Genomic DNA, 25524 nt, shown 5'->3' with positions numbered 1-25524 from the left:
GAGGAACACCCAGCCCAGCCTTAGGGAGGTAGAAAAGGCCAGGAATTGGTGCGTTTGATGCCAGATCTGGGTCCTGACAGACAGATAGGAGTTTGTCTAGATGAGGGGGAGGCGGGAGGGGGAGGAAGACTTTCCCAGGCAGGCAGATCCGTCTGTACAATGCCGTGGGGATATAAGAGAACATTATGCATGGAAAGAAATGCAAATAGTTCTGCATAAGCAAGTACAGAGAGTGCAAGGCACATGCCTCAGGAGGGGGGCACGAGAGAAAGCCAGAGAAGCTGGCAGGAGCCGGTTCCTAGAGCACCTCGTGTGCCGTGGAGAGGGGTCATACTTCATCCTGTGGGCATCAAGAAGGCATTGAAGGATTTAAGCAGGCGGCTGACATGATCGAACTTCTGTTTGAGGCTGCCACCCTTACCAGCAGTGGGGAGGGGTTGAGGGAAAAGAGTATGGGTAGGTCAGAGAGGAAGTTAGGAGGTCCAATCAAGGTGACGTGGTGGCTGGTGGCGCTCAGGTGAGAGAATGAGGGGGAAGCCCGGCGTGATACAGGTTTCTGGCTCAAAGGCCTGGGGAAGCTGGTACCACTGAGAGAGACTTTTCTATGAGGGGATGGCAGAGGAAGAACAGGTTTGAGGCTTAGGGGTGCTCAGGATTAAAGGCATTGTTGGGACCCCTGGCTGGGGATGGCCAGTACCAAGGCAGCAGCAGGGGATCTCAGGACAGAGGTATAGATGAGGTGGGACGTCCGAGCTGGGGGAAAGGTGTTGGAATTATCCTGAGAACAAAATGACTAAGCTGGGTTTTTAAGGCACAAGGATCAGGAGGTCAGAGGAAGGTTTAGAAAGGGACACGGGATGACTAGAGGCAAGAGTTGTCCAAACTGGAACCTTCCTGCCATTTTTCTGAGGGTCTCCTCACACACCCGGTGTGGCTTGCTGACGAGCCTGACTAGTGCCCGTCCTAAGATGTTGACACTCCTTCCTGAGAACACAGGTTTGCTTTTCCTGTGCAACTCAGGCTTCTCACATGTCTGCATGGGTTGTTTCCACAGGGCTCTGCAATTCAGGCAAAGCTCCAGTATCTTCGAATTCTGAATGAACTTCCAACATTCACGGGCGTTTTGTTCAACACTGTGGGCCTGGTCAGTGAGGGCCGTGGTGGGGGAGGGAGTCCCTTGTGTGCGCTTGGGCTTGGGTGGAGGGCAGGAGGGACTCCACTAGAGCTTTAGGGTGGCATTCTCTGTCAGCAAATATTTCTAAAGACCTTCCTCTTCCTCCTCTTTCTCCCTTTCCCTTCCCGTGGTGCTCCAGTCCCGCCTCTGGTAAAATGGTCAAGTAGGAGGCCGTATTCGTTTTCAGTATCCCTCCATGACCCGTCTGGGTCCCCTTTCCTTGATTTCAGGGGTCAGCAAACTTGTTGCATAAAGAGCTAGATGGTACATATTTTAGGCTTTGCAGGCCATGCGGGTCTCTGTCACAACTATTTAGTGCCCTTATAGCGTGAGAACAGTTATAGACGATGCAGAAACAAATGAGCGTGGCTGTATTCCAGTATCTCTTTATTTATGGACACCGAAATTTGAATTTCGTGTGATTTTCACATGTCACAAAACATGGTTCTTTTTCCAACCATTTAGAAATGTAAAAATCATTCTCAGAGTGTGGGCCGTATAAAAGCTGGTGTTGGATTGGATTTGGCCCGTGGGCCAGAGTTTGCCAACCCCTGCCCTACCCCATTGGCTTTCCCCCTGCCCCTGCAGCCCCCACCCCCACCCCAGGCCTTCTGAGTCTGCATACTCCCCCCTTCCTGCCCAGGGCCTCCACTGTAGTAACACCCCTCCCTGACGGTGCACAGCTGATCCCCCTAAACCTGTGCCCCAGGCTAGTTCACCCTAGTGAGCTACCGTGAAAGGAAATTCAAATCATCTTGCTGACTGGATCCAGGTGCTTGTCATGCTCTGGGGAACATGCTGTCATGCTCCTGGGGCACACTGATGGGAAGCCGCTTAGCAAAGTGTCTATAGCAGACCCACAGAGGTTCCTTGGGGAGATGCGAATGCCAGGAAATGGGCCAGCAGAGGGCTCAGGCTTGATGGTGCTCAGGAGCCTGTTGGGCCACCTAAGGGAATCCGGTCCACCAGGAGCAGAGGGAGGTATTTACATGCTGGGACTTGCAGATCCCTGAAAGCCTACTCCCCTCCCTCCACCCCCGCGCACCCCCCTGCCAGGGCTGAAATTCCGATAGGCCATTCCTTTGGGTTAAGACTGCTGTTTTTCAGGGATGCCAGGGTGGCTCAGTCAGTTCAGCAGCTGCCTTTGGCTCAGATCATGATCCCAGGACTGGGATCAAGTCCCGCATTGGGCTCCCTGCTCAGCGGGGAGTCTGCTTCTCCCTCTGCCTGCAGCTCCCCCTGCTTGTTCTCTCTCTCTCTCTTTCTCTCTGGCAAATAAATAAAATCTTTAAAAAAATAAAATAAATACTAAAAAAAAAAAAAAGACTGCTGTTTTGCCAGTCAAAGAGCAAATGTCGGGATTCCCCGACCCTGCTCTTAAGCACCCAATCAACTCCCAACACCTGAGGCAGAGTGACTGTTTAGCTTTTGGCACCAGGTGAGGAGTGCAAGTTTCAGTGGCTCTTGAGCCCGAGGAAGTAAAGACCAGACACAAGATGCCACCTGTTCAGGCAGAGCACTGGGGGTCACCGAGTGACCCGCAGCAACAAATGGAAAGTTCCTGGGGCTTGGTGGAAAAAGGATGCTGCAGAGCTTTAAAACAGAAACGTCCCCTACGTCACGATTTTGCTAGAGCCAGCCCTGCCACTGCCCACCTCACTCAGCCTGTTGCTGAGGCTAAGGTGTCCCCTGAGACCAGTGACCCGGGGACTACCCTGGGAACAGGAGCATCCCAGACCACTTTCCCCTCACGGTTGTCCCCCTGCCCTGGCACTAAGCCCTTGATGTTTCCAGACCTGCCAGCAGAACCAGTTCAATGCCTGTTTCCTATTTCTTCCTGCCTCCTCTGCCCTTCTTTCCGTGAATGCTGCCCGCCACACTTGGGGCCCAGGACGAGAAGCAGTCAGCCACCACTCTCCTGGTGGGACCCCGTCACGGCATCAGCCATGTTATTGACCTCAAAACCAACCTCACCACTGTGCTGTCCGAGTTCAGCAAGATCAGTAAGATCCAGCTGTTCCGGGAGAACCAGGGCGTGGCCCGGGTGGAGACCAGCATCATGGATGCCAAGGTAAGCCCAGCTTTGAGGAGCTCCTGCTCTCCAGGGACAGGCCTTAGGAACAGAGGAAGGGGCAGACTCGAGAAAGAGAGTTTGAGCCTTTCCAGGGGGGTCAGTGATTCTGAAGTGGTTCAGACCCTGGGCCCCTTTGCGCTCATCTTTCTTTCCTTTCTCAGACCTGTAGGACATGCTGTCTTGGCCACATATTAAGGTCAGCCAGTGCTGGGGAAGGCTAGGAAGTGTCAGATCAACCCACAGGGGGTCTTCAGCAGAGGGCGGGGCAATTGAACTTGGAGTTGCCCCCAGGCTATGGCTTCTGGATCTTTCTTGTGTCACAGCACGCACAGAAAATGACATTCATGCAGAACAATGGGATAAATGGTCCAGCCCCAGAGACTTCAGCCTCCCCAGGCTCTGTCTAGCCAACCCAGAGGCTGAAGGGATATGTGCACACCAGTTGGGGAGCCCTGCCATAGGCATAGACGCTTGGAATCATGGAGGAGGGGGTGCCTGAACATGTGGACAGACCCAAGGAGGCCTAGGGAGATGGGGAACAGGCAGGACCTAGTCCACATTTTACCTCCCAGAGTCCAGCTCTTCCAGAATCTTAGAGCCTTTCCCATAGATTGGCTCCTTCAGACTGGCAAGCACCTGTTACCTGTGCAGAGTCTGACAGCCATGGTCAGCCACCCCCTCCCTGGCTCTCCTGTTGAACACCCAGTAACCAGTGCGGCGGGGGTGGGGGGGCAGGCTTGCTTGCCAGCTGGCGGAAGCTATTAGAGGAGGGGCAATTTTCCTTTCTTAAAGGATTTCCCGGGGGAGATGTTGTTAGCAGATTAAGAGATGGAGTGCTTGCTGTTTCTAAAAGAGCAAATTATTTATTTTTGTCTTTGTGAAACCCAGAAAGCTTTAATATGTTAATTTTTCCACCTGTGATTCTCAGTATTCCCATTGGTTTAGGAACCCGCCTGGAGCTGATATCTAATTGGCTTGTGGCCACTTCCTCAACCAGTGATCGCTGCCCTCCACAGATGTCGCTGGGTAAAAAGCCAGGTGGACAGGGAAGGGAGAGGAAAGACAAGAAGACATGCAGGGTAGATGTGGCTTCCTGAGAAATAAAAACGGTTTAAAACAGGGAAAAAACTTTCTGGAGGACTCTTCTTCTATGTTGTACGAGGGATTCTCAACACTCGCTGCCCAATAGAATTTCCTTGAGAGCGTCTTAAAAATGCAGATGCCTGGGTCCTGTTTCCAGAGATTGTGATCGAATTGGTTCAGGCTGCAGCCTCGGCATCAGGGTTTATTTACTTTTCAGTTCCCCAAGTGATTCTGTAGTATAGCCAGATTTGAGAACCACTGACCTCTGTGTCCAGAGCTCTGGGAGGAACCAAGCTGAGCAGGGTCAGTGGGTATTGACTGAGTGGGGAGCACTATTCTCATTTCTAGGGGCGATCCAGCCACAGGTGTGGGCATGAATGCTGCCCAGGAGAGACCACAGTCTTACTGGGGAGGCTAGACTCACAAAGACACACAACCTGCCTTAATAACACAATATCAGAACATGTATGGAGCTCTGGAATCCGACAGATCAGGTTCAAGTCCCCGTTCTACCACTTCCTAGCTGTGTGGCCTTGAAAAAGGGACTTAACTTCTCTGAACACTGATTTCCTCAACTGCGCAATGGAATGCCTATCTCAAAAGGTGGTTGTTCAGGATTAAATGAGAAAATATAGGCAAACGGTCTTAGCACAGTGCCTGATACATAGTAAGTACTAAACAAATGAGAGCTGTTATTTTTTGAAAAGCAAAACAGCGATGAAGGAAAGTTAACATGAAGTAAATTTTGCAGGTGAGTACGGTGCAGAACATGGAACCAAAGAACGGGAAGGGGTTAACCAGAACTGGCTTCCCACAAGAGCATGTTTTAAGCTGGATCTTGAAGTGATAGGCACAGATTAGCAGAGAGAAGTGGGACTGTGTTCACAGGCAGAGAGCAAGCACGGAAGTAAGCAAGCCATATGTGCAGGTCGATAAGCATAGCTGCTTGGCTGGAGAGGAAAATAACGAGAAAGAAGATTGGAGAGATTGAGGGTGGGCAGAACAAGCTGGCTAAAAGCTTCGAAGGCAAGGCTAGTGTGAAGCCAGGGAGGCGAGGAGGGGATCGTGGCCCTAGCACAAAGGCAAAGAGACGAGGGCATGGCCTGAGCTGGAGGGACAGCAGTGGTCAGGAGAAAGAGCCAGTGTGAAACATGCAGACTCACCAAGCGCGTGCGTGTGAATGCCCACACATGTTCCCCTCTTGCACATACAGCACACATGTCTTATTATAGCTAACCCTTACTGCCTGCTGCCTGGATCCTGGGTACACTGAAGACCAGGGCTATGCACACAGCACACGGAGGGTCCAAACTGCAGGTGGGTGGAGAGGTGAGAGACTGCGTTCCGGGATAAACGGGACATGGCATTGGTGAATGGAGGGGGTAGGAGAAGATTGCACTCTGCTGAGTGGGAAACAGCACATGGTTAGGTAGGCGATGCAACTGCCAGGTGGTAGATAGTTCTGGTATGCCCACTTGAAGCAGGCGATACGGTGCATATGAAAAACCACAGGAGAATTATCCATTTTGCATTAGAATGTTTCTGCTAGGCAGAATAGTGGCCCCTCCCAAAGATACCCGCGCCCTGATCCCCAGAACCTGTAAATATGCCATGTGATATGGCAGAGGAGAATTAGGGTTGCAGATGGAATTAATCAGCTGACCTTAAGATAGGGAGATTATCCTGGATTATCCAGGTGAGCCTGGTGTCATCACAAGGGTCCTTATAAGTAGAAGAGGGAGGTAGAAGAGAAGGTTGATGAGAAGGTCAAAGTAATGGGAGATGAGAAGGACTCTGCCTGACCTTTTTTGCCTCGAAGATGGAGGAAGGGGCCATGAGTCAAGGAATGTGGGTGGCCTGCAGAAGGGAAGCAGCCCTGTCTATCCTTGATTTTAGCCCAGTGACACTCGAGTCAGCCTTCTGACCTCCAGAAGTGTAAGAGAACAGATGTGTATTGTTTAAGCCTCTAAATTTGTGTTGATTTGTTACAGAAGCAACAGGAAACTAACATAACCGTGAGATTCCTTCAAGTAGGAAACTCTCATCCCCTACATTAAAGATAGGATTCAACTGAGAAATGTGCTGCTCATCCCCAAGTTTTGTTACATTAGATCGGATGCATCTAGAATCAGAGATGTCTGCTGTGTGTATCACTACAAGGCAGTGCCCTATGAAATGGACAGGATGGTATTTATACTTTTCGCAGATAAATCAGCAGAGATAGGATCGATGATACGGTGATGGGAGAAAAAGAGGAAGACTGAGGGAGAAAAAAAAAAGATCCAGGCTTCCATCCGAAGGTCATTTAGTATGAACTCAGCATTGCTAGGAAGCAGGCTAAACCCAATGGGAGGTACAAGCATGAAACGAAAAGAAAACATGGCTTCTGGCCCTCAAGAAGCTCTCTGTGCTATAGGAAAGAAGTGTGCCAATACGTGGCCTTCCTAAAGAGGGCGCCAGAGAGGAGGTGCCAAGAGCATATCCGGATACAGAGGAGGGCAAAATTAATTCTGGCTCAGGGATTAAGGAAGCTTCCTGGAGGCACTCCGTATCAGCAGTATCTGTGTTTACTGAGTGGTGCCTCTCTCCATATATGTGAACAAAGGGAAGGATTTGAGGGGGGGCGGGGTCTGGGAAATTGGCAAACAATACACATCAGAACTCCATAGAACTGCTTGTTTAATGTTTCCCAGCATGCCACTGTATAAGGTATCCTGAAAAAAGAATGTCTGAATTCCCTTAACGAAAAGCATGGAAGTTAAAAACCGGACTTGGGCTCATTTCCTCCTAGATACGCCACACTGGCCTGGGAATATTCTGGAAGGGCCTGGTGAAGCTAAGATTTCTCACTCAGAGCTCTGACTGCACATTAGAATCATGTTTGGAGATTTAAAAACTACCGGTTGCCTGGGCCCTTCCTTTCAGACCTTTTAAACCAGAATGTTGGGGGGTGAGGCTGGGGTATATAGGTTTTTCAAGCTTCCCAGGGAATTGTAATATGTGTCTGGCCTGAGAAACACTGCCTTAAAGTGATATTCTGCCTTGTTTCCAGATTGGCTGGTTATGCCCAGTTAGCCTTCCCCAGGGCCGTGGAGGCAAGACCCCAAATGTACTGGTTCCCTGGGACCCAAGGACAATTGCCTTGTACCCTTGCCCTTCTGTGTCCCTGGAGTCCCATCTTTTTCCAATTTTTAGAGGTGCTGGAGTGCACTGAGGCTACCCCAAGGCCAGTCCCCTCCCTAGTTGGCACCCCAGAGTGCAGGATGACTGTGAGCTCCCAACACACTCTGAACACCCCGGGAAGGAGATGGGGCTGGGGCATAGCAAATTAATCCCTGCTCTACTTTCTCATGGATGGCCATGCCTCCAACCCTATCCCCCTTTTATCCTTTAATGTTGGAAGATGGCCTGGGCATATTTAGTTATGGTTTTCACTCTGCTTACTTGCTCTTAGTGGATTGAGCGTGAGGCAGTATGCAAATCTCTTTCTCCAAGAGACAGCAGTCTGGGATTGAGACGCCACTGGGCCATTACCATACCCTATTACCACAGAAGCACATAAGGGGGAAAAGAAATCATCAAAGGAATGTCCCAAGGGATCTCTTGTGGCCCGGTGTGTCTCCTGCTCTCATGTTTGAGCTTTATTGCTCTAGTGCTTTCTGTAGGGACAAGCATTACATTAGACGTCACGATCATTAAAATCCTATTTAAAATAAAATGTCTTTGAAGGTTTCTAAGAAAACCTACCCAACCTCTTTGGTTGCCTGCCTTTGATTTGATTTTTACCCCTGCTGGTGAAAAGCACATCTGTGTTCCTTTGACAAGTTCCTTTTGGCCCATGCTGGGGTGCTCAGTTGGCCATGTGGGCATGCAGAGGACAGACTCCCGATGTGCTGGGCTGAGCACATCCCTCTCTGTGCACAGGATTTTTTGCCTTCGTGCTGTTTCATTACCCACATCAGGCTGTATTTAGGGTAAGAGAAAAGGAGGGGAAACTGAAGCAAAGTCAGACAGGTCAGTTGGCCAGCTTGTCACTCTGCCTCTGATCTGTTCATTGGCCAGCCAGCCAGCCAGGCAGCTAACCAGTCAGGGTGTCAGGCTATTAGGCATTCTGCCTGTCCTGCAGCCAGCCTGTCAGCCAGGGCACCAGTGAATCAGACTGCTCCTTAGCCAGCGAGCCAGTCCATCTGTCCATCAGTCAGTCAAACCAGTCAGCCTGTACTTTGGTCAAATGGAATGTCATTCTAGTCGTCAGCCAAGGTCCTTTCCTCAGAGAAGCTCTCTCCAGCTTCCAAACCCAAATTAGTCACACGAGCACACGTTCACACCCACCTACCCACACACTGATCCAGAACATTCTATGTTCTGATAACTCTCTGTACTTTCCCTTCATAGCGCTTATCACACCTTCCACTCATATTCATTTGTATGGTTATTTGGTTTCTGTCTTATTTCCTGTTAGATTGTAAGTTCCATGAGGGCATCTCTGTTCTGGGATGAATGTTTGTTACCTATCAGAGGGTCATGTTGTCCACGAGCTATCCCAGCAGCACGTAGCAGTTCGTTGGGGGGTGGGGGGGCAGAGTGGGCCGCAGGGGCATTTCAGCCAGAGAGAAGAGTGTGAGTTAAGATATGAAGTGGTCAAAGAACATGGCATCTCTGGAAAACTGGAAATGCTATGTCCTTGCTGGAGCACAAGGAGAGGGGCAGGGGATGGGAGAAGGGCACAGGCAAGCTAGTGGGAGATATGCTTGGAGCTGTAGGTCAAGTCCAGGTCCTAAAGGCTTTATATGACATGAGAAGACAATAGGTTTCAGGTGATGAGATATTGGGCATTTTACGTGAGAGTCTTGTTTTAGAACCTCGGGCAGCAATATGGAGGTGGAGTGGAGTGACGTGGGTAGAGACTGGAGGCAGGAAGGCCGATCAGGAGGCTACTGGGAGTCCTGAGGTCAGTGTGTCCTCACCTTTTCCACATCGTGAAAAATGCCACAATTTGTATGGCCCACTAGAATCAACAGATGAGGTAGCTTGGGGCCAGAGGCAACAGGGGCTCGAGATCTCAGCCCACTTGTCACCCATTCACACATACCTTGAGAAGTTTTGGTATTGGAGGAAGACAATGAGGGCGTGAAGTAAAGCAGTGGCAGCAGGAGCAGCCATGATGTCGGCGAATGCTCCTGAGGCAAGCCTAGTGAGTCTTGGGTCCTCCTAGTGATGGTGGTAGCAGCTATCCACACCCAGACCTCCGTGTATCCTTCTGTCATTAATGGCAAGGGGGCAAGGCCCTCTCCCCCTCCCCATTCCCATTCCCCTTCTGTCTCTCCTTTGCTGTACACGAGGTTGACCATTCTGTTGTGACTGAGAAGCATCCATTCACTAGAGGTACAAACACCCCCTCTGCCCCTTCTTAATAATGACCCAAAGGGTGTGTGAACTAACTGGAATTAAAATAAAAACTTAAAAAAAAAAAAGACCCAAAAGTAACATCTCGTCCCTGGTCCCCTTCTCACTGGAGAAAGGAGCCAGCGGCTCCTCGGGGTACAGATGGTCCCTTTTCTTCCTGATGGTATTGAGTGAGCTCCACAGGAGTATCATCAACTCATAGCCTGTGGGGTGGAATCCAAATGCCTTACCGTGGCTGGCAGTGTCATTGGATATGGAATAACTAAACAATTCAAGATAGGATTTGAGCCAGCACAAGCCCGTGTGATAGAGACACAGCACTGAGGTAGGAAAAGAGTTCGAGAGGGAAGAGGCTGAGGATGGTGATTCTTGGGAGGCTGCACAAGAAGAGCAAGCGTGAGAGATGGAAATGGTCAGGGACTACAGAACCAGAACCTAGTGTCACCTCATGGAAACAGAAACGAGGAAAAGAATTTCCAAAGGAGAAGGGGATCAGTGTTGGCAAATGAAACAAGCTGAAAGGTGTGAAAATGAATATGAACAATTGTGTTGGGCTGGAAAGAAGCTTCCCTCCTAGATCAAACCAGACCTGACCCCCTGCTTATTTCTGTGAATAAGGTTTTCTTAGACCCCCGTCACACCCACTGTTTAGCTCACAGATTATCTATGGCTGCTTTCACATTGCGATGGCAGAGTTACTGCGACAGAGTGTGTGGCCCACAAGGCCTAAAGTATTTGCTGCCTAGCCCTTTTCAGAAAAAGTTTGCCAGCCCCTGGTCTGGATGAATACAAAATAGTCAACCCGAGCTATGTGTCGGGATCCTGGGAGATAGCAAGGGGACTTGGGCAACTGTATTTAAAAGGTGAGCTGGTTTGGATTCAGAATTTGTTCCCCAGGTGATGATCCAGGCCAAGAAGGCTAGTCTAGTTGGTGACCAAGTTCAACCACATTTTCCACAGTGTTCCTTTTACTGCCCCTACCCTCATGGATGCCCTCATCACGTCTCATCTGGACTGTAGCAGTAGCTACTTCACTGGTCAGGGAAGGGATTCATTCCATCTTAATTCTTTTAGCTCTTAATGGGTGGTCTGGGAACCCCCAAAAGTCAAGGTGAGTCATGGACCCATGGCTTCCTCTTCAGCCAGTCTCCATTGTCTTTCTCTGAAGGCCACTGCCCTGTCCCAGGGGGAATGCTCCCATGGCTGACTTCAGTCTAACCCAGACTTCTTGTCAAAATCACGATACAGATATTGGGAAGGTTTCTTGAAAAGGTATTGATTTGGGGGGGGATTCCTATCTTTTTTTGGTATATCGGTGCCAAGTCACTGAAACAGTCAACCAGCTAACCCCAGGATTAATTTGACTGATTTAAGGTCAAGAACAAAAGTCAACAGAGTATGTTAGCATTTCCTAAAGTAGGTTAAAAAAAAAAGCTACACCCTACTACCATGAGATTTTCTATGAAAATAGATGGTTCTGGTCAAATAATTTGGAAATGTTGGAATCCTAAAACCCCCCTGTTAACATTTCACAGTGCACATTCATATGTGAAAGCGTCTGAGAGTTCCCATAAGTACAAGTCTCTGCATAGCTTTGTTTGACCCAGTGTTTCACACATGTATTGGACCAAGGAACTGTTTCAGGGGACACCAACTAACTTCTCGAGGACACTTTAGGAAAGGGGGGGCATGGAGGTCTGAGCAGAGCTACAGGCCAGAAAGAACTGGGCCCAGAAGGCACAGTGAGGATTTTGTTGCATGGAGTGTCCATGTCCTGGGAGCCATTCTGGGTACTGGGCGGAGAGGGCTATAGAGATGAGCAAGAGATAGTTTGTGGGTTCAGGAACTTTCTATCAGGGATGTTCCCCAGTCCAGCCAGGACTCCCAGGTTCACCCCACCTCTCCCAGCTGGCGCGTGCATCTGCCGGGCCCCAGTGAACACAAATACAGCCACGCTGCAGTCCCATGATATTATATAATTTTGATCTTTTCTCTGTAAAAGTAGTTCATTAAATTGTAATTAAAGGTTGATTTAATTTTGATACCTGGGTATGAGTTCACTATAAATAAACTCTCAAACCAGAAGAAATGGTCTGTCAGTCCATGCGCCTCGATTTTTGGTTCAGAAAGTAGGATTCCTGTCCCTCTGCAAGGCATCTTTTCACTGTTGTCCTCTTTTTTTTTTTTTTTTTAGATTTTATTTATTTTTAGATTATTTTATTTTTTTTAGATTTTATTTATTTATTTGACAAAGAGAGCACAAGCAGGGGGGAGCGACAGGCAGAGGCAGAGGGAGAAGCAGGCTCCCCACTGAGCAGGGAGCCCGATGTGGGGCTTGATCCCAGGACCCCGGGATCATGACCTGAGCCGAAGGCAGACGCTTAACCGACTGACCCACCCAGGCGCGCCACAGTCGTCCTCCTGGACGTGCACCTCCTCCCCTCCTTCTCACATTCTCATGGTTCTTCTTGTCTCTCCCCCAGCCTCTGGTGCTGTTGATGGAGTGGCCCGAAGCCACCAACTTTGCCTGCCTGATCGCAGGGTACTGCCGTCTCCTGCTGGACTCCAGGAAGATGGTCTTTTCCAGGCCTGCCAGCCAGCCTCTTCCACCTCCAATGATCAAGGCAGGTAGGGCTCAGCCTCAGTTTTCAGTATGCCGGAAGCCCTTTGGACCCTGGAGCCAGGGAGGGAGGAGCTCTGCTGCCTTAGTGCTTACCCCATTCCCCCAGCACCCCGGTTTCCCAGGAGCCAGCGATGTACCGCTGGGTCCTACCTGGCACAAGCCGGTGGGAAAGACAGCTGGCCTTCAGATGGGCCTGTCCCACAAAGGATGCCTGTGACAACACATGGCGATCGAGTCAGTGAATGAATGTAAGATAAGAACAGCAAATAAGCAATAAGTAGAACCAGTTAGAGAACTGCATTAGATCTAAGGCACAGCTTTAAAGGTACAGTGATCTAGGAGAGACGCATGGGCGTTCTGGCTTTGTGGAAGGTGGAGGTTGAAAGTGAAGATAAAATCTTTCTCTTGTTCATCGTAACGGGGATTGACAGAGCTGCCTGAAGTTAAGAGGCCGTGGAAGCCTGATATAGGAAAGACTGTGCAGGCGCAGAGTATAGTCCAGCGGGAGGCTTAGAGATACGAGAGGATGACCACCAAGAACGAGGTCAAGTGCGGCCCCCAACCTGAGGCTTCCCCCTTAGGCAACTCTGTGCAGCCACCCCTCGGAGCTGTCGTGGTGCTGGCGCAAGCAGGGGCCTGAGGAAAGATCAGCCCAGTCCAGATCCTGTTGCCCCGAACCAAAGCAGGAGACCTGAAGAGCAGGGGCTTCACATACTAGACCTAAGGCTCACGTACACGCAGGAAATGCCTCCCTCCAGCCCAGCACCCAAACGTCATGGCGGAAGCTGAGACTTCCTACCCCGCAGTCGCCCTCCTCACCTGCCAAAGCCTCGCCCTCCACTTGCCTGGCAGCTCGGCCATTTCTTCTCTCTTCAAAGCTGCAGTGTGATCACATCTGATCTAGATGGAGGAGTTTGAGAGCCGAAGCACACTCCCAAAGGCTGCCCCAGCTCCCAGAGAGCCGTGTAACCCCACACACCCTGTCACCTCATTGTCTCTTCATCACAAACATCATGACAAGCCCATGCGTACATCTCCTAACACTGTCCACAGGACGTAGAAGGCAATCTACCAAACATAGACCGGGGAGAGGACAGGTGGCCCAAAGGACAGGTGGCCCCGAGGCATAGACAGGGGCTCTACATAGAGAAGCAAAGGAACTGACTAGAAATAGGAAGAAGCCAGGAGGCCGAGTTGCCACACGTCCCCAGGTGAATAGCTCCAAAGTGGATGGCCATAGGTGTTCCTAAGCCTACGGATGGCCAGTGACAGCCAAGCCCCTGTTAGCTTTGTCATTGTCCCTTCTGTTCCTCTCTGTCATCACAGCCAAGTCAATGATGCCTTTTACTGAGCAGGATAGGGAGAGAGAAAGGGAGAAGGAAAGGCAGAAGAAGGAGCCTGGAGCCCAGCCGAGAACCAGATGTGGAAGCGAGGGCTCTTTGTGGGGGGGGGGGGTGTCTGCTTTCTGAAGGCCCCAGAGATGGTTCTGTAGTCCCACCTACCTTCCAGAGGGTTCTGTCATCCCATCAGCACCCTGGTCAGTGCTCTTAAGTATATATCTCTCTGTGGGGATAATGGCACCAAGTGAGGGCACAGGCTTCCTGTTTCCCTTTGGTCTCACTGAACACACCCGGGGTTGCATCCCTGTACTTCTCCAGAGGTAAATCAATTTCATGGGATTCTCTTGAAGGTATTGCAGCCTGGAAAGAAGGCTTCTATAAATGCCGGGCATGGCTTCAGAGCCCCTCCCTGATTCTTGAACGTCCCCCTTGGGGCCTGCAGAGTGACAGTGGCTCGGCTGCCTCTAGCCCAGGGCCCATTTTGGTGCAGGAGCCAGAAGGACCACTGTGGTGTTCCCCTTGTTTGTTCTGCTTCGCCTCCCCAGGGGTGTGGGTCCATGCCCGGGCCCAGTACTTGGCCTTTTGAACTGTTAGCTGCTGGCTCAATGGCGACCACTAAGTGCCCTTGGTGGGTGGGGTGTGGTAAGCATTATAGCCCTGCCGACTGGAGGCTGGCGTGCACATCTGACCCCATGGCCCCAAGAAACGGACAGGGGCACTGCAAGAAGCACACTGGGGAGCCCTCCACCCAGGTCACAGTGTGGGGCCATCAGTTCCTGGTACAAAGCTGAGATACATTTCCTCCATGGGTTGCCCCCCCAATGTCCATCCCAGAAAAGAAGCCCCAGTGCCCAGTTGTTGTTTAGCAAAGATCTATAGGGAACAGGCATCCTGCCAGCCTCCTCTGAGCTTTGTCCTCAGGGCCAAAGCTCCAGCCCACTTAAGGGCCTGATCTCTCTGTCGGGCTCTATATATTCTTGTCCCACAGCAACTGCCAGCTAGCCCAACTGCATGCTCAGCTGCCATCTCTCTCCAGTATCGTGGGGAAAATCCAAGAAAAGAAGGCTTGGGGGCCCCAGTGGGGGCCACAGTCAGAAGAACTCACTGATTTTCTCCCATGGTTAGGAAACAGCTTGGTCTGGTGAATTGAATATTCTGGTTAATGGTTAATCCCATGCGTGGCTCGCCCATTTTCATGTAGTTAAATCTCAGCAGCACACAAGAGTACTCAAGCTTGACTGAACATACTAGGTGCTTTTTTGATGATTCAGAAAGAACTTGAGGGCCTCTAAAGGCCTCTAGGTCGTCCCTTTGACCAGTCTTGATCATCAGACTATAGAATACAGCAAAGCCAACTAGTAGAAGGCTGGTTGACTCAGTGTTGCACTGACTGTGTGTGTGTGTGTGTGTGTGTGTATACACACACTGCATGTATTTTTTAACATAACTCTAATGGGATCACCATCCTGTTCTTTGCAAGCATTTTTTTGAAAGTCAGTCTTCTGAGTGGCTGAGTACAGAGAACTAGACTAGGACATCCCCCTTGGGGAAAGCTGATGAGCAATTTACAGCAGACTTGCAATCCGAGAGACATACTGTTCCAGCCATCAGCCCAGCGCACCTGGCTCCACTTGCATTTCTTTTTTTTTTTTTTTAAAGATTTTATTTATTTATTTGACAGAGAAAGACACAGCGAGAGAGGGAACACAAGCAGGGGGAGTGGGAGAGGGAGAAGCAGACTCCCCGCCGAGCAGGGAGCCCGATGCGGGACTCGATCCAGGGACTCCAGGATCATGACCTGAGCCAAAGGCAGTCGCTTAACCAACTGAGCCACCCAGGCGCCCTCCACTTGCATTTCTAATGCATTTCTAACCTTACGTCTGGAGGAGATTTGGGCTTTTCCAGACATATTTTCTCCTCCGCACAGCACTGTACTGCTCCTCAGATCTGGAAATCACAGTACCAAGTGGTGGGCCGTGCCTCACCTGGCCTTGTCAGCCTGCTGTTCAGAAATGTTCCCACCTTGCAGGGAGGGGAGCCATCCTTAGACCTCCAGCCCTCGTCTGAGAGGAGTCACCACCTGCCTATTGGACATGCCCCCGGGAGCCACCTCTGATGGCAGCTCATTGCCAGGCTGGCTGGGCTTACTGTTCAGCTGTCTTGTAGGTAGTTAGCACCTGGGGCGTGACCCCAACCTGTGGACAGTGCCTGAGGATAGAAACCTCCAGAACTGAGAGTTCACGCTCCTGGCTTAGCATTGCCCGAGAGCACTTCTTCACTGAGGCTCAGAGGGTCGTGACGTAGTATTCCCCCAGCTGATCCAAAGTACCCTAGATCTAGATACAGCCACTAAGGCCTGAATTGAACCCATTCGACCTAATTACGTTGACTCTATATTGAAAGGGGCAACAGGGTCTATGGAAAACAGCAAGGGCTTGGAATCTGAAGGTAGAGACCATGTATTAGCTGTGTGATCATGAACAAATTCCATAAACGGAGTCCCAGTTGCTTCATCTGTAAACTGATGATAATAGTACCTAGGTCAGGAGAGATTTGACAGGATTATGTGAGATAAACCCCATAAAGTTCTTTCAAGTGCAGAGCACATTTTTGCTTCTTTCTATAATGATTGAGAGTTCACTTGGTGCCCAGTGCCGTGCTTTTTTTCTTAAATAAACAGCTTTTCTTTTAAAGATTATTTCTTTACTTCTTTAGAGAGAGGAGCACGAGTGGGGGGAGGTGCAGAGGGGGGAGGGAAAGAGAGAATCTCAAGCAGACTCTGCGCTGAGCGTGGGCCTGATGCGGGGCTCCATCCCACCACCCCGAAATCATGACCTGAGCCAAAACCAAGAGTCAGATGCTTAATCGACTGAGCCAACCAGGTGCCCCTTAAAGAAACAGCCTTATTGAGATATAATTTTAAAGCTAGAAAATTTACCCATTTAAAGTTCACAACTCAGCATTTTTTTAAAGATTTTATTTTTTTATTTGACAGCGAGAGAGATAGAGAGCGAGTGCGCACACAAGCAGGGGGGAGCAGCAGAGGGAGAGGGAGAAGCAGACTATCCACCAAGCAAGGAGCCTGACGTGGGGCTCAATCCCAGGACCCAGGGATCATGACCTGAGCCGAAGGCAGATGTTTAATCGACTGAGCCACCCAGGTGCCCCAACTACTCAGCATTTTTGAGTATATTTAATATATTTACAGGACTGTGCAATCATTGCCACAATTTAATTTTAACCCCTCCTAAAACAAACTCTGTACCCATTAGCACTCATTCCCTAGTTCCCTTCCAGTGACCACCCAGCGCTAAGCAACCATGCATGAACTGGCTTTCTGGGTCATAGCTTTGCCTGTCCTGGACATTTTGGATAAATGGAACCATACAATATACAGTCTTTTTGTGGCTTGCTTTTTTTTTTTTTTCCATTTAGCATAACATTTTCAAGGGCCCTCCACATTGTAGCATACATCACTACCTCATTTCTTTTTATGGCCAAATAATATTCCATTGTGCAGACAGATTGCCTTCCGTTCATCCATTCATCAGTTGATGGACAGTTGCGTTGTTTCTACCTTGTGGCTCTTATGAATAATCATGTTATAAACCTTTATGTACAAGTGTTTGCGGAGGCAGTTTTCATTTCTCTTTGGTATACAACTAGAGCGGAACTGCTGGTCAAATGGTAACTCTGTGTTTAACTTTGAGAAACTGCCGAACTGTTTCCCAAGAGGACTGCACCATTTTACATTACCATCAGCAATGTCGAAGGATTCAATTTCACCGTAACCTCACCAATGCTTGTTATTGTCCATCTTTCTTTCTTTTTTTTTTTTTTTTTGAACATCCATTGTAGTGGATGTGAACTGGTATCTCATGGTTTTGATTTGCCTCATCATAGCTGATGGTGTTGAACATCTTTGCATGTGCTTATTGGGCATTCGTATATCGTCTTTCATGAACTGTCTATTCAAATCCTTTGCCCATTTTTAAATTGGGCTCTTTGAGCATAAACATGAGGGTTTATTTTCTGGACTCTCAATTCTATTCTTTTGACCTATGCGTCTATCCTTAAGTCAGTACCACACCGCTTTGATTACCATTGCTTTGTATTAAGTTTTGCAATCAGAAAGTGTGGGTCCTCCTACTTTGTTCTTTTTTAAGATTGTTCCGGTTATTCCGTGTCCTTTGTGATTCCATATGGATTTTTGAATTACCTTGTCAATTATTACAAAGTCAGTTGGTATTCTGATAAGGACTGTGTTGAATCTGTAGATCAATTTGGGAAATACTGCCATGTTGGAATGGAAGACACACAAGACTGGATCTTCCAATCCATGAATACAGAATGTCTTTTCATTTATTTAAATCTTCTTTAATTTCTTTCAGAAATGCTTACAGCTTCCATTGTACAAGTCTTGCACTACTTTTGTTGAATTTATACCTAAGTATTTTATTCCTTTTGGTGCTATTGTAAATAGAATGTTTCCTAATTTAATTAGCAGATTGTTCATTGGTACTGTATAACAATGCAATTAATTTTTGTATTGTCCTTTACTGTGCAACGTTGCTGAGCTTATTAGCTCGAATAATTTATTTGTGGTTTCCTTGGGATTTTTTTCTGTACAAGATCATGTCATCTGCACATAGAGATAGTTTTACTTTTCCTTTCTAATCTGGATGCCTTAGATTTCATTTTATTGTCTAATTGTCCTGGTTAGATCTTCTAGTACGGTGTTGAATAGAAGTGTTAAGAAAAGAAATCCTGGGCTTTTTCATGAGGAAAGTTTTCAGTCTTTCACCATCAGGTATGTTTGCTATGGGTTTTTCATAGATAATATTTATCATATTCAGAAAGTTCCCTTTTATTTCTAACTTTTTGAGTTTTATCATGAAAGGGTGGTGGCTTTTGCCAAATTATTTTTCCGAGTCTATTGAGATGATCATATGGTTTTCTTGTCCACCATTCTATTAACATGGTGTATTACATTAATAGATTTTTGGATGTTAAACCAACCTTGTGTTCGTGTAATAAATCCCATTTGGTGTATAATACTTTTTATACTTTCCTGGATTCAGATTGCTAGTATTTTGTTGAGGAACTTTGTATCTATACTTATAAGAAATATTGCTCTGTAGTTTTCTTGTGATGTTTTGTCTGGTTTTGGAACCAGGGTAATACTTATAGAATGAGTTGTGAAGTGTTCCCTCCTCTTCTGTTTTTTGGAAGGGTTTGTGAAGGATTTGTTTAAGTGCTTTGAGCATTTAGCACAATTCACCAGTGAAGCCATTTGGGCCTGAGTTTTATTTTTAGTGGGGGCGGGGTGGGTACTGTTAATTACTAATTCAGTTTCTTTTCTTGCTATCGACCTATTCAGGTTTTCTATCTTCTTGAGTCAGTTTTGATCATATATTTCTAGGTATCTGTCCATTTCATCAAGGTTATCTAGTGTTTTTTAGTATAAGCTTATTTATAATAATCCCTTATAATCAAGTCCCTATCTGTAGAGTCAGTAGTGATGGTCCTTCTTTCATTTCTGATTTTAGAAATTTGAATCATCTCTTTTTTTTTTGCTTGGTCTCTACAGCTATATGTTTGTCAATTTTATTGATCTTTTCAAAGAACCAACTTTTGGGGTGCCTGGGTGGCTCAGTCAGTTGAGCGTCCGACTCTTGATTTGAGCTCAGGTTGTGATCTCAGGGTCGTGAGGTCGAGCCCCGCATCAGGCTCCACACTGAGCATGGAGCCTGCATGCAATTTTCTCTCTCCATCTCCCTCTCCCTCTGCCCCTCCCCCCACTCACAGGCACATGCACGCTCTTTCTCTCTCTCAAAAAAAAAGAAGCAACTTTTAGTTTCGTTGATTTTCTATTGTTTTTCTGTCTCTGTACTTTACTATTTCTTCTCTTCTGCTTACTTTGGGTTTAGTTTGGTCCTCTTTTTCAAGTCTCTTAAGGTGGAAGGTTAGGTTATTGATGTGAAATCTCTTCCTTTTTAATGTATGTGTTTATAGCTATAAATTTGTCTCTAAACACTAATTTAGCTAGACCGCATAAATTTGTGTATGTTGTATCTTCATTTTCATTCATCTCAAAATATTTTCTAATTTCCCTTGTGATTTCTTCTTTTGAACCATTGGTTATTTAGAGATGTTTGATTTAATTTCCACATACTTGTGAGTTCCCCAAATTTCTTTCTGTTATTGATTTCTAATTCCATTGTGCTCAAAAAAAACACATATTTTGTATGATTTCATTTCTTTTAAATTTACTGAGGCTCATTTTATGACCTACTATATGGTCTATCTTAGAGAACGTTCCAGATGCCCTTGAGAAGAATGTATATTCTGCTGTTGGTAGGTGGCATGTTCTAATAGACTTTTGTGACTACTTAGTGTCTACTTAGTTTATAGTTGCTCAGGTCCTTTATCTCCTTGTTTATCTTCTGTTTAGTTGTTCCATCCATTATTGAAAGTAGGTTATTGAAGTGTCCAATTAGTGCCGTTGAATTGTGTGTATTTCTCCTTTTGATTCAGTCAGTTTCTGCTTTGTGTATTTTGGGGCTCCGCTGTGAAGTGCCAGCACCATGCTTTTGTGATGGTTGGAAGCTCTAGTGAAAAGCAACACTGACACACTGACCCCATCAAACTGGAAATCGAAAGGCATTTTGAAGTTTTGTTTTCTAGCATCTTGACTGCCATGATGAACGATAGGGTACTCATTAAAAACATGGGCTTTGTAGTCCCTCAAACCTGGGATCAAATCCAGGCCACCATTTATGACTCATGTGACCTTGGATAAGTCACATAACCGAATGGATCAGTTTCTCCTTCTGCAAAATGGGGATAGTGACTGCACCAACCTCATTGGCTTGTGGTGAGGATTAAATGGGCTCGTGTATGATGACCTTAGCCTACGTCAGTGCTTACTTGCCGTCTGTCACTCTGTCTGCTGCTAGCAAAATGAACTGGTCTTGTCTGAGTATATTCTCCCAGAGGACATGGGGAAGGGCCCCCAAAACGGTCTACGAGAGAGAAGCCATTTAGAGAGAAAGCATTTCATTTGCTATGGTTAAATCTCAGATGTATGCACCTACCATCATTAAAAAGCTGTTGACTAGAACATTGTGTAGCAGGCAGGCTGGCCTTGCACGAACACAGAGAAATAAGGAGATGTGAGGAATTGGAAGAATGCTCCCCCTACCCTCCTCCCACATACGCACATCCCAGCCTACTTCCCATATACTTTACACATTCAGATGCCCAGAATACTACTAGTGGCGCTTTATTCTTCTAGGGTAGGTCCATGACAGTCCTCTTTGAAATGCGAATTCTCAGGCACCCATGGTATGTGGCCTGTTCTGCATTTTCCCACCAAGCCGTGACTAACTGGTCAGATTTATTTCCTTTTACTAGAAGAGATCCAACAGAACCCAAGAGTAACACAGCACTGGGGGTTGGAAAGGCTCTGAGAAAGGTGGGGACAGGGGAGGGGGTGCAGGGCCAGTTCCAAGGGGGACATAAAAAAAAAAATTTCACTTTTTTTTTTTTTTTTTTGGAAGTATGTGGACGGCTGACTTTCAGACCAGACATACCGGGGTGAGAGCCCAGCTGTACCCAGATGCCAAGGTGCTCAGCCCCTCCCCCATCACCCCATGCGGTTTCCCATGGGGCTGTTCTCCTCACTCAACTTTAAGGGTTGGCAGCAACATAGCTGCCCCTTCCCCTAACCTCTAGCAGCCAGGTAATGCTCTCTGTCAGTACCTGCCATCCGGTGGCGCACCAGAAACGCCAAGGGAGCTCAGCCACGGTCTTCGGCGCCAGGGCTCATCTGTTGATTCTCTTTCTGGGTTTAGATTACATGCACAGCGCCCACCGCCCTGTCCCTGGGGGCCACCTGGGGAAAAAGGAGAGTAGTTATGTGGGCAGCATGGGCACCAGCCCCAGGAAGTCGAGCCGCTGCACGCCCCCGCCTGCCGACTCTGAGCTTGTCAGCTTTTGCTACCTCCACATGCGGGAACAAAGGAAGGAACAGGAAAGCCGGACGGACGTCAACGAGAACTTAATCTTCTTTGAGGAGACCAGGCCCCGGACCAAGTCTGACCCCACGTCCAAAAGCTCTGGCCAAGGCTACGACGTGATCCCCGATGACTTTGACGCAGCCAGCCTCGACCATGAGCCTTGCGCCAGCAGGGCCCGGTCCTACACCTTGGACAATTCCCTTGGGGCCGAAGCCCTGAATTTCTACTGTGACTCTTGCAAAGCCAAACTCCAGGAGCAGCTGGGCCCTCGAAAAGGTGGGAGGCCCGGCTCCTCTCGTGACAATATGGTAGACTTGATGTCCCTGCCACCGCCTGGGAGCGAAGAGGAAGAGGAGGAGGAAGATGAGAGCACTTCCCTGTTGCCTGCCATTGCCGCCCCCCCTCCTGGTTTCCGAGACAATAGTTCCGATGAGGATGACCCCAAGCGCCGGGCGGCCCAGAGCCAGGAACAAGGACGCCACCTGCGTGGGCTCCTGTATGATGAGATTCCAGTGACACTGATCGACAGCGTGCAGCCCCGGACAGTCCGAGATCATGCCCAGGAGCTAGATGATGCCCTGGTGTCCACTCTGCAGGCTCTGGAAGCCCTGGCAGCCTCAGAGGATGGACCGCACCCCCCACCCCCACAGACTGCAGGTAACAGCCCATTCCTCCTCCCTCTTGCCTCCCCTTCCTTCTCCTGGCCAGGCAGGGCCAGGGGGTGATATTGCTTCTTCCCGAGCAGAGGTTAAAGTCACCGTGGTGTGCCAGGGCAGTGGATGGCCAGAGGTAGCTCAGATAGGGTCAGGGGATCAACAGAGCTGCGTCAGGGCCCGGCTGCTCAGCCCCAGCTCCAGCTCTGGCTCTCACCATTCCATCTCTGGAAATGTCTTGCAGCTGGACCCCAGGGACTGGGGCCATGAATAGCCACGGAGCCAGGCCAGGATGGAGGATCAGAGTAAAATTATGAGAGATCTAGAAGACAGGCAAAGAACCTCCAGCATGCACATGACTGGAAGAAAAAACAAAACGACCAACTAACCACCTAGTGACCTGGGATCAGGGGAGCCAGGAGCCATCACTGCTCAGGGCTGAGGTCCTTACCTTGCCTTCTAAGAGCATGGGCTCCCAGTCAGATGCACCCAAATCCTGGCTTCTTCACTCACTTGCAGTGTGACCTTCGGCAAGGCACTTAACCCTCTCTGAGCCTCACTTTTGTCATTTTCAATGGGTCTGATAACAATAGTCATATCGCGGAGGCTTGCTGTGAGCACAAAACAAGATCATTCGCGCAAAGCACTGCCTAGCACATAGTCAGGAGTAAAGCTATTAGTATTGATCGTAAGTAGTAGCTAGTAGTAGTTATTATTTGGTGGGACGGCCATACGACGCGCATGCTGTTCCCTGTTACAGACACACGTACACCCATCGTGTAGCCAAGCACGCGTGTCAGGCTGCAGCCCTATTCACGGCACATACCTCCATACACATACACCTTAAAAAGAACAGGTAAACGCTACGGCAACAGAAAAGCAACAGGAAGAAGGTGTATGAGAAAGCGTGTGAGGCAGGAGGGACATGTGGACAGAGAAGAGGAAGAGCTCGGGGTCAGAGGCAGCCTGGCTGACCGGGGAGAGTCCCAGCCCCTCCCTTTTCTGTTTGCAAGGGCATCCTTGGTGGTGGGCAGCCCACATGCGTTTAGCCCCCCGGGGCCAGCATTTCTCTTTGCTCAGAGTCTGGAGCGCCCAGCACTAGCCGCTCCCTGGCTAGCGAGAGGCCCCCCGTGGTCGCCAGAGAGAGGACAAGCTCAGGCACAAGGGCCTCAGCTGTAGGCAGGCCCGGCCAGATAGACAGGGGCCTCTCCCTGCCAGGCCTCTTCAGGACAATTGACAAACATTTCCTCGCTATTGAGTCTAAAAATAGTGATGATTAGCATGTCGTTCTGCATGCGCTGTGCATGTTAATTTGCCTTCAAACTGCCCAGTAGATCTCCTCTGCGCCTCTTTTGTTTCTTTTTCGGATTCCCGCCCTTCAGGAGCCCTCTGCCAGCTTGCCTCCCTCCGCTCCTCCCCTCCCTCCTCCCACCTTCAGCCCCATTACCTCCCCGCTGCCTGCCCCCTCCTCCTGGCCAGTCCCAGGACTGACCAACTGGGCTTTCTCCCTGGCTTCAAATACTGCTGGCTGCCCTTGCCTCCCCCCCGCCCCGCCCCCATAAACTTTCTACATATGGCTGGCGAAAGGACTTGATTGGAGTAAGTGCAGCAAGCCCCTCTCCCTGTCCCTCCAGGTCTGATTGTGCTGGCCACAATCACCCCTGAATCATCGCTGGACTCAGGCCACGAAACCAACTCTTCGGAGCTCACAGACATGTCAGAGATGATGTCTGCCATGAAGCAGCACCAGAACACCACCTACTTCCTGGCCCAGCACCTCAACAAGGAGAGCCTCCTGGCTCGCAAGGACCTGCCCTTCCGGATCCAGAGCTGCGCGGCCCAGGCTGTCCTCACGGCCCCTTACTCTCTTGGGCGTCCAGATCCCAACCCGGCCCTGCAGCCAGCTGTCACAGGCCAGAGTCCTGGCCCCCCTGGCGCTCGGAGGAAGCTGCCCCCGTCAGAATCCCAGCCACCACAGCGAGAGAGAGCATACGCCCTGGCCGTGCACCCAGCATTGTCCCCACAGCTTAGTGAGCAGAAGAATCTGAGCCTGCTGTCCCCAGTTCCTGAGGACAAAGGGCCTGGCCACACGAGGGCAGGCCTGGAGATGTCCCTCAGGGCAGCCACACCATCCCTCAGTGAAGAGCAGGTCTCTGAGCTAAGGGAGAACCTGCCCAAAGAAGTCAGGTTGAGCCCCAAGCTTATCCTGGACCCGAAGGGCAGCGTGACCCCAGCAATCATCTCGGCTGCCCTCCAGCAGGTGGTTCACCCTAAGAGCCTACCTGCCCCTGGCGGGGCCATAGTGAACCCTCCCAGCAGTGGGGAGAGAAGGCTGGAGGCCAGCATGGGGAGGCCTGAGGTCAGCATGGGAAGATCAGAAGTTAGCATGATGAGCGGCGGTGCCAGTAAGAATCTGAAGTTCAAAATGAGCCCCGGTGCTCCAGAGACCTCACGGAATTCCCAGCAGCCGCTGAGCCCAGAGGTCTCCTCTGGCTCCAGAGCGCCCACAGGCAGCCGGGCCGACAGCCTGCACCTCTCCCCACAAGAGGACCGGCTGCCTGGGCCAAGTTTCCCTCCTAAAAGCTACCTTGCACGAGCGAGTCGAGAGTCCCTGAGCAAGCCGTCTCTGGGGGAGGTGGCAGGCAAGGCCGGGCCAGAGGGGGCTAAGCCCTCCCTGCACAAGCAGGGCGCCGTCTCCGGCCAGGGGGAGAAGGGGCAGCTGGAGAGCATGCCCCAGAGCAGCAAGATTGAGGAGACCAGCCTGGTGCCCCGAGCCGGCTACTCCATGGCTCTACAGAGCCCCAGCTGCCAACCTCGAGGCCAGAGCCCGCTGAGGCCCCAGGCTGCCAGCCGGCAGGTGAGCACCATGCCCTCCAGGAAGCTTGAGACAACCCTGGACGGAGCGCACTCGGCCTCCGAAGGCCCTGCGAAGCCCAAATCCTCCCGAGGACCCTTCCGGCTACGCAATTTATTCTCTGCCACCTTCCCGACCCGCCAGAAGAAGGAGACCGATGAGCGGCAGGCCCAGCTGCAGAAGGTAAAGCAGTATGAGCTCGAGTTCCTCGAGGAACTTCTGAAGCCCCCGAGCCAGGGGGAGCTGCCAGGCACCGAGTACCTGCAGCCCCCCGCGCCGGGCCGCTGCAGCTGCCA

General features: G+C 49.7%; 1 protein-coding gene across 1 annotated transcript in view; it reads left to right on the top strand.

Moving 5' to 3' along the window:
- The window catches only part of FRMPD3 (FERM and PDZ domain containing 3), a gene marked incomplete at its 3' end in the record, with an annotated part of 61427 nt that overhangs the window by 34684 nt on the left and 1219 nt on the right, over positions 1–25524 (top strand). Inside the window, exons 10-14 of the mRNA XM_044911935.1 lie at positions 1055–1144; positions 3066–3245; positions 12221–12365; positions 21557–22378; positions 24009–25520. Of these exons, the coding sequence (XP_044767870.1) occupies positions 1055–1144; positions 3066–3245; positions 12221–12365; positions 21557–22378; positions 24009–25520 (2749 nt within the window). The remainder of the gene's footprint in view (positions 1–1054; positions 1145–3065; positions 3246–12220; positions 12366–21556; positions 22379–24008; positions 25521–25524) is intronic.

Source organism: Neomonachus schauinslandi, chromosome X (assembly GCF_002201575.2).
Source record: "Neomonachus schauinslandi chromosome X, ASM220157v2, whole genome shotgun sequence".
NCBI lineage: Eukaryota > Metazoa > Chordata > Mammalia > Carnivora > Phocidae > Neomonachus > Neomonachus schauinslandi.
The sequence above is the reverse complement of the archived record's forward strand: the minus strand, read 5'-3'. Positions and strand labels throughout refer to the sequence as shown.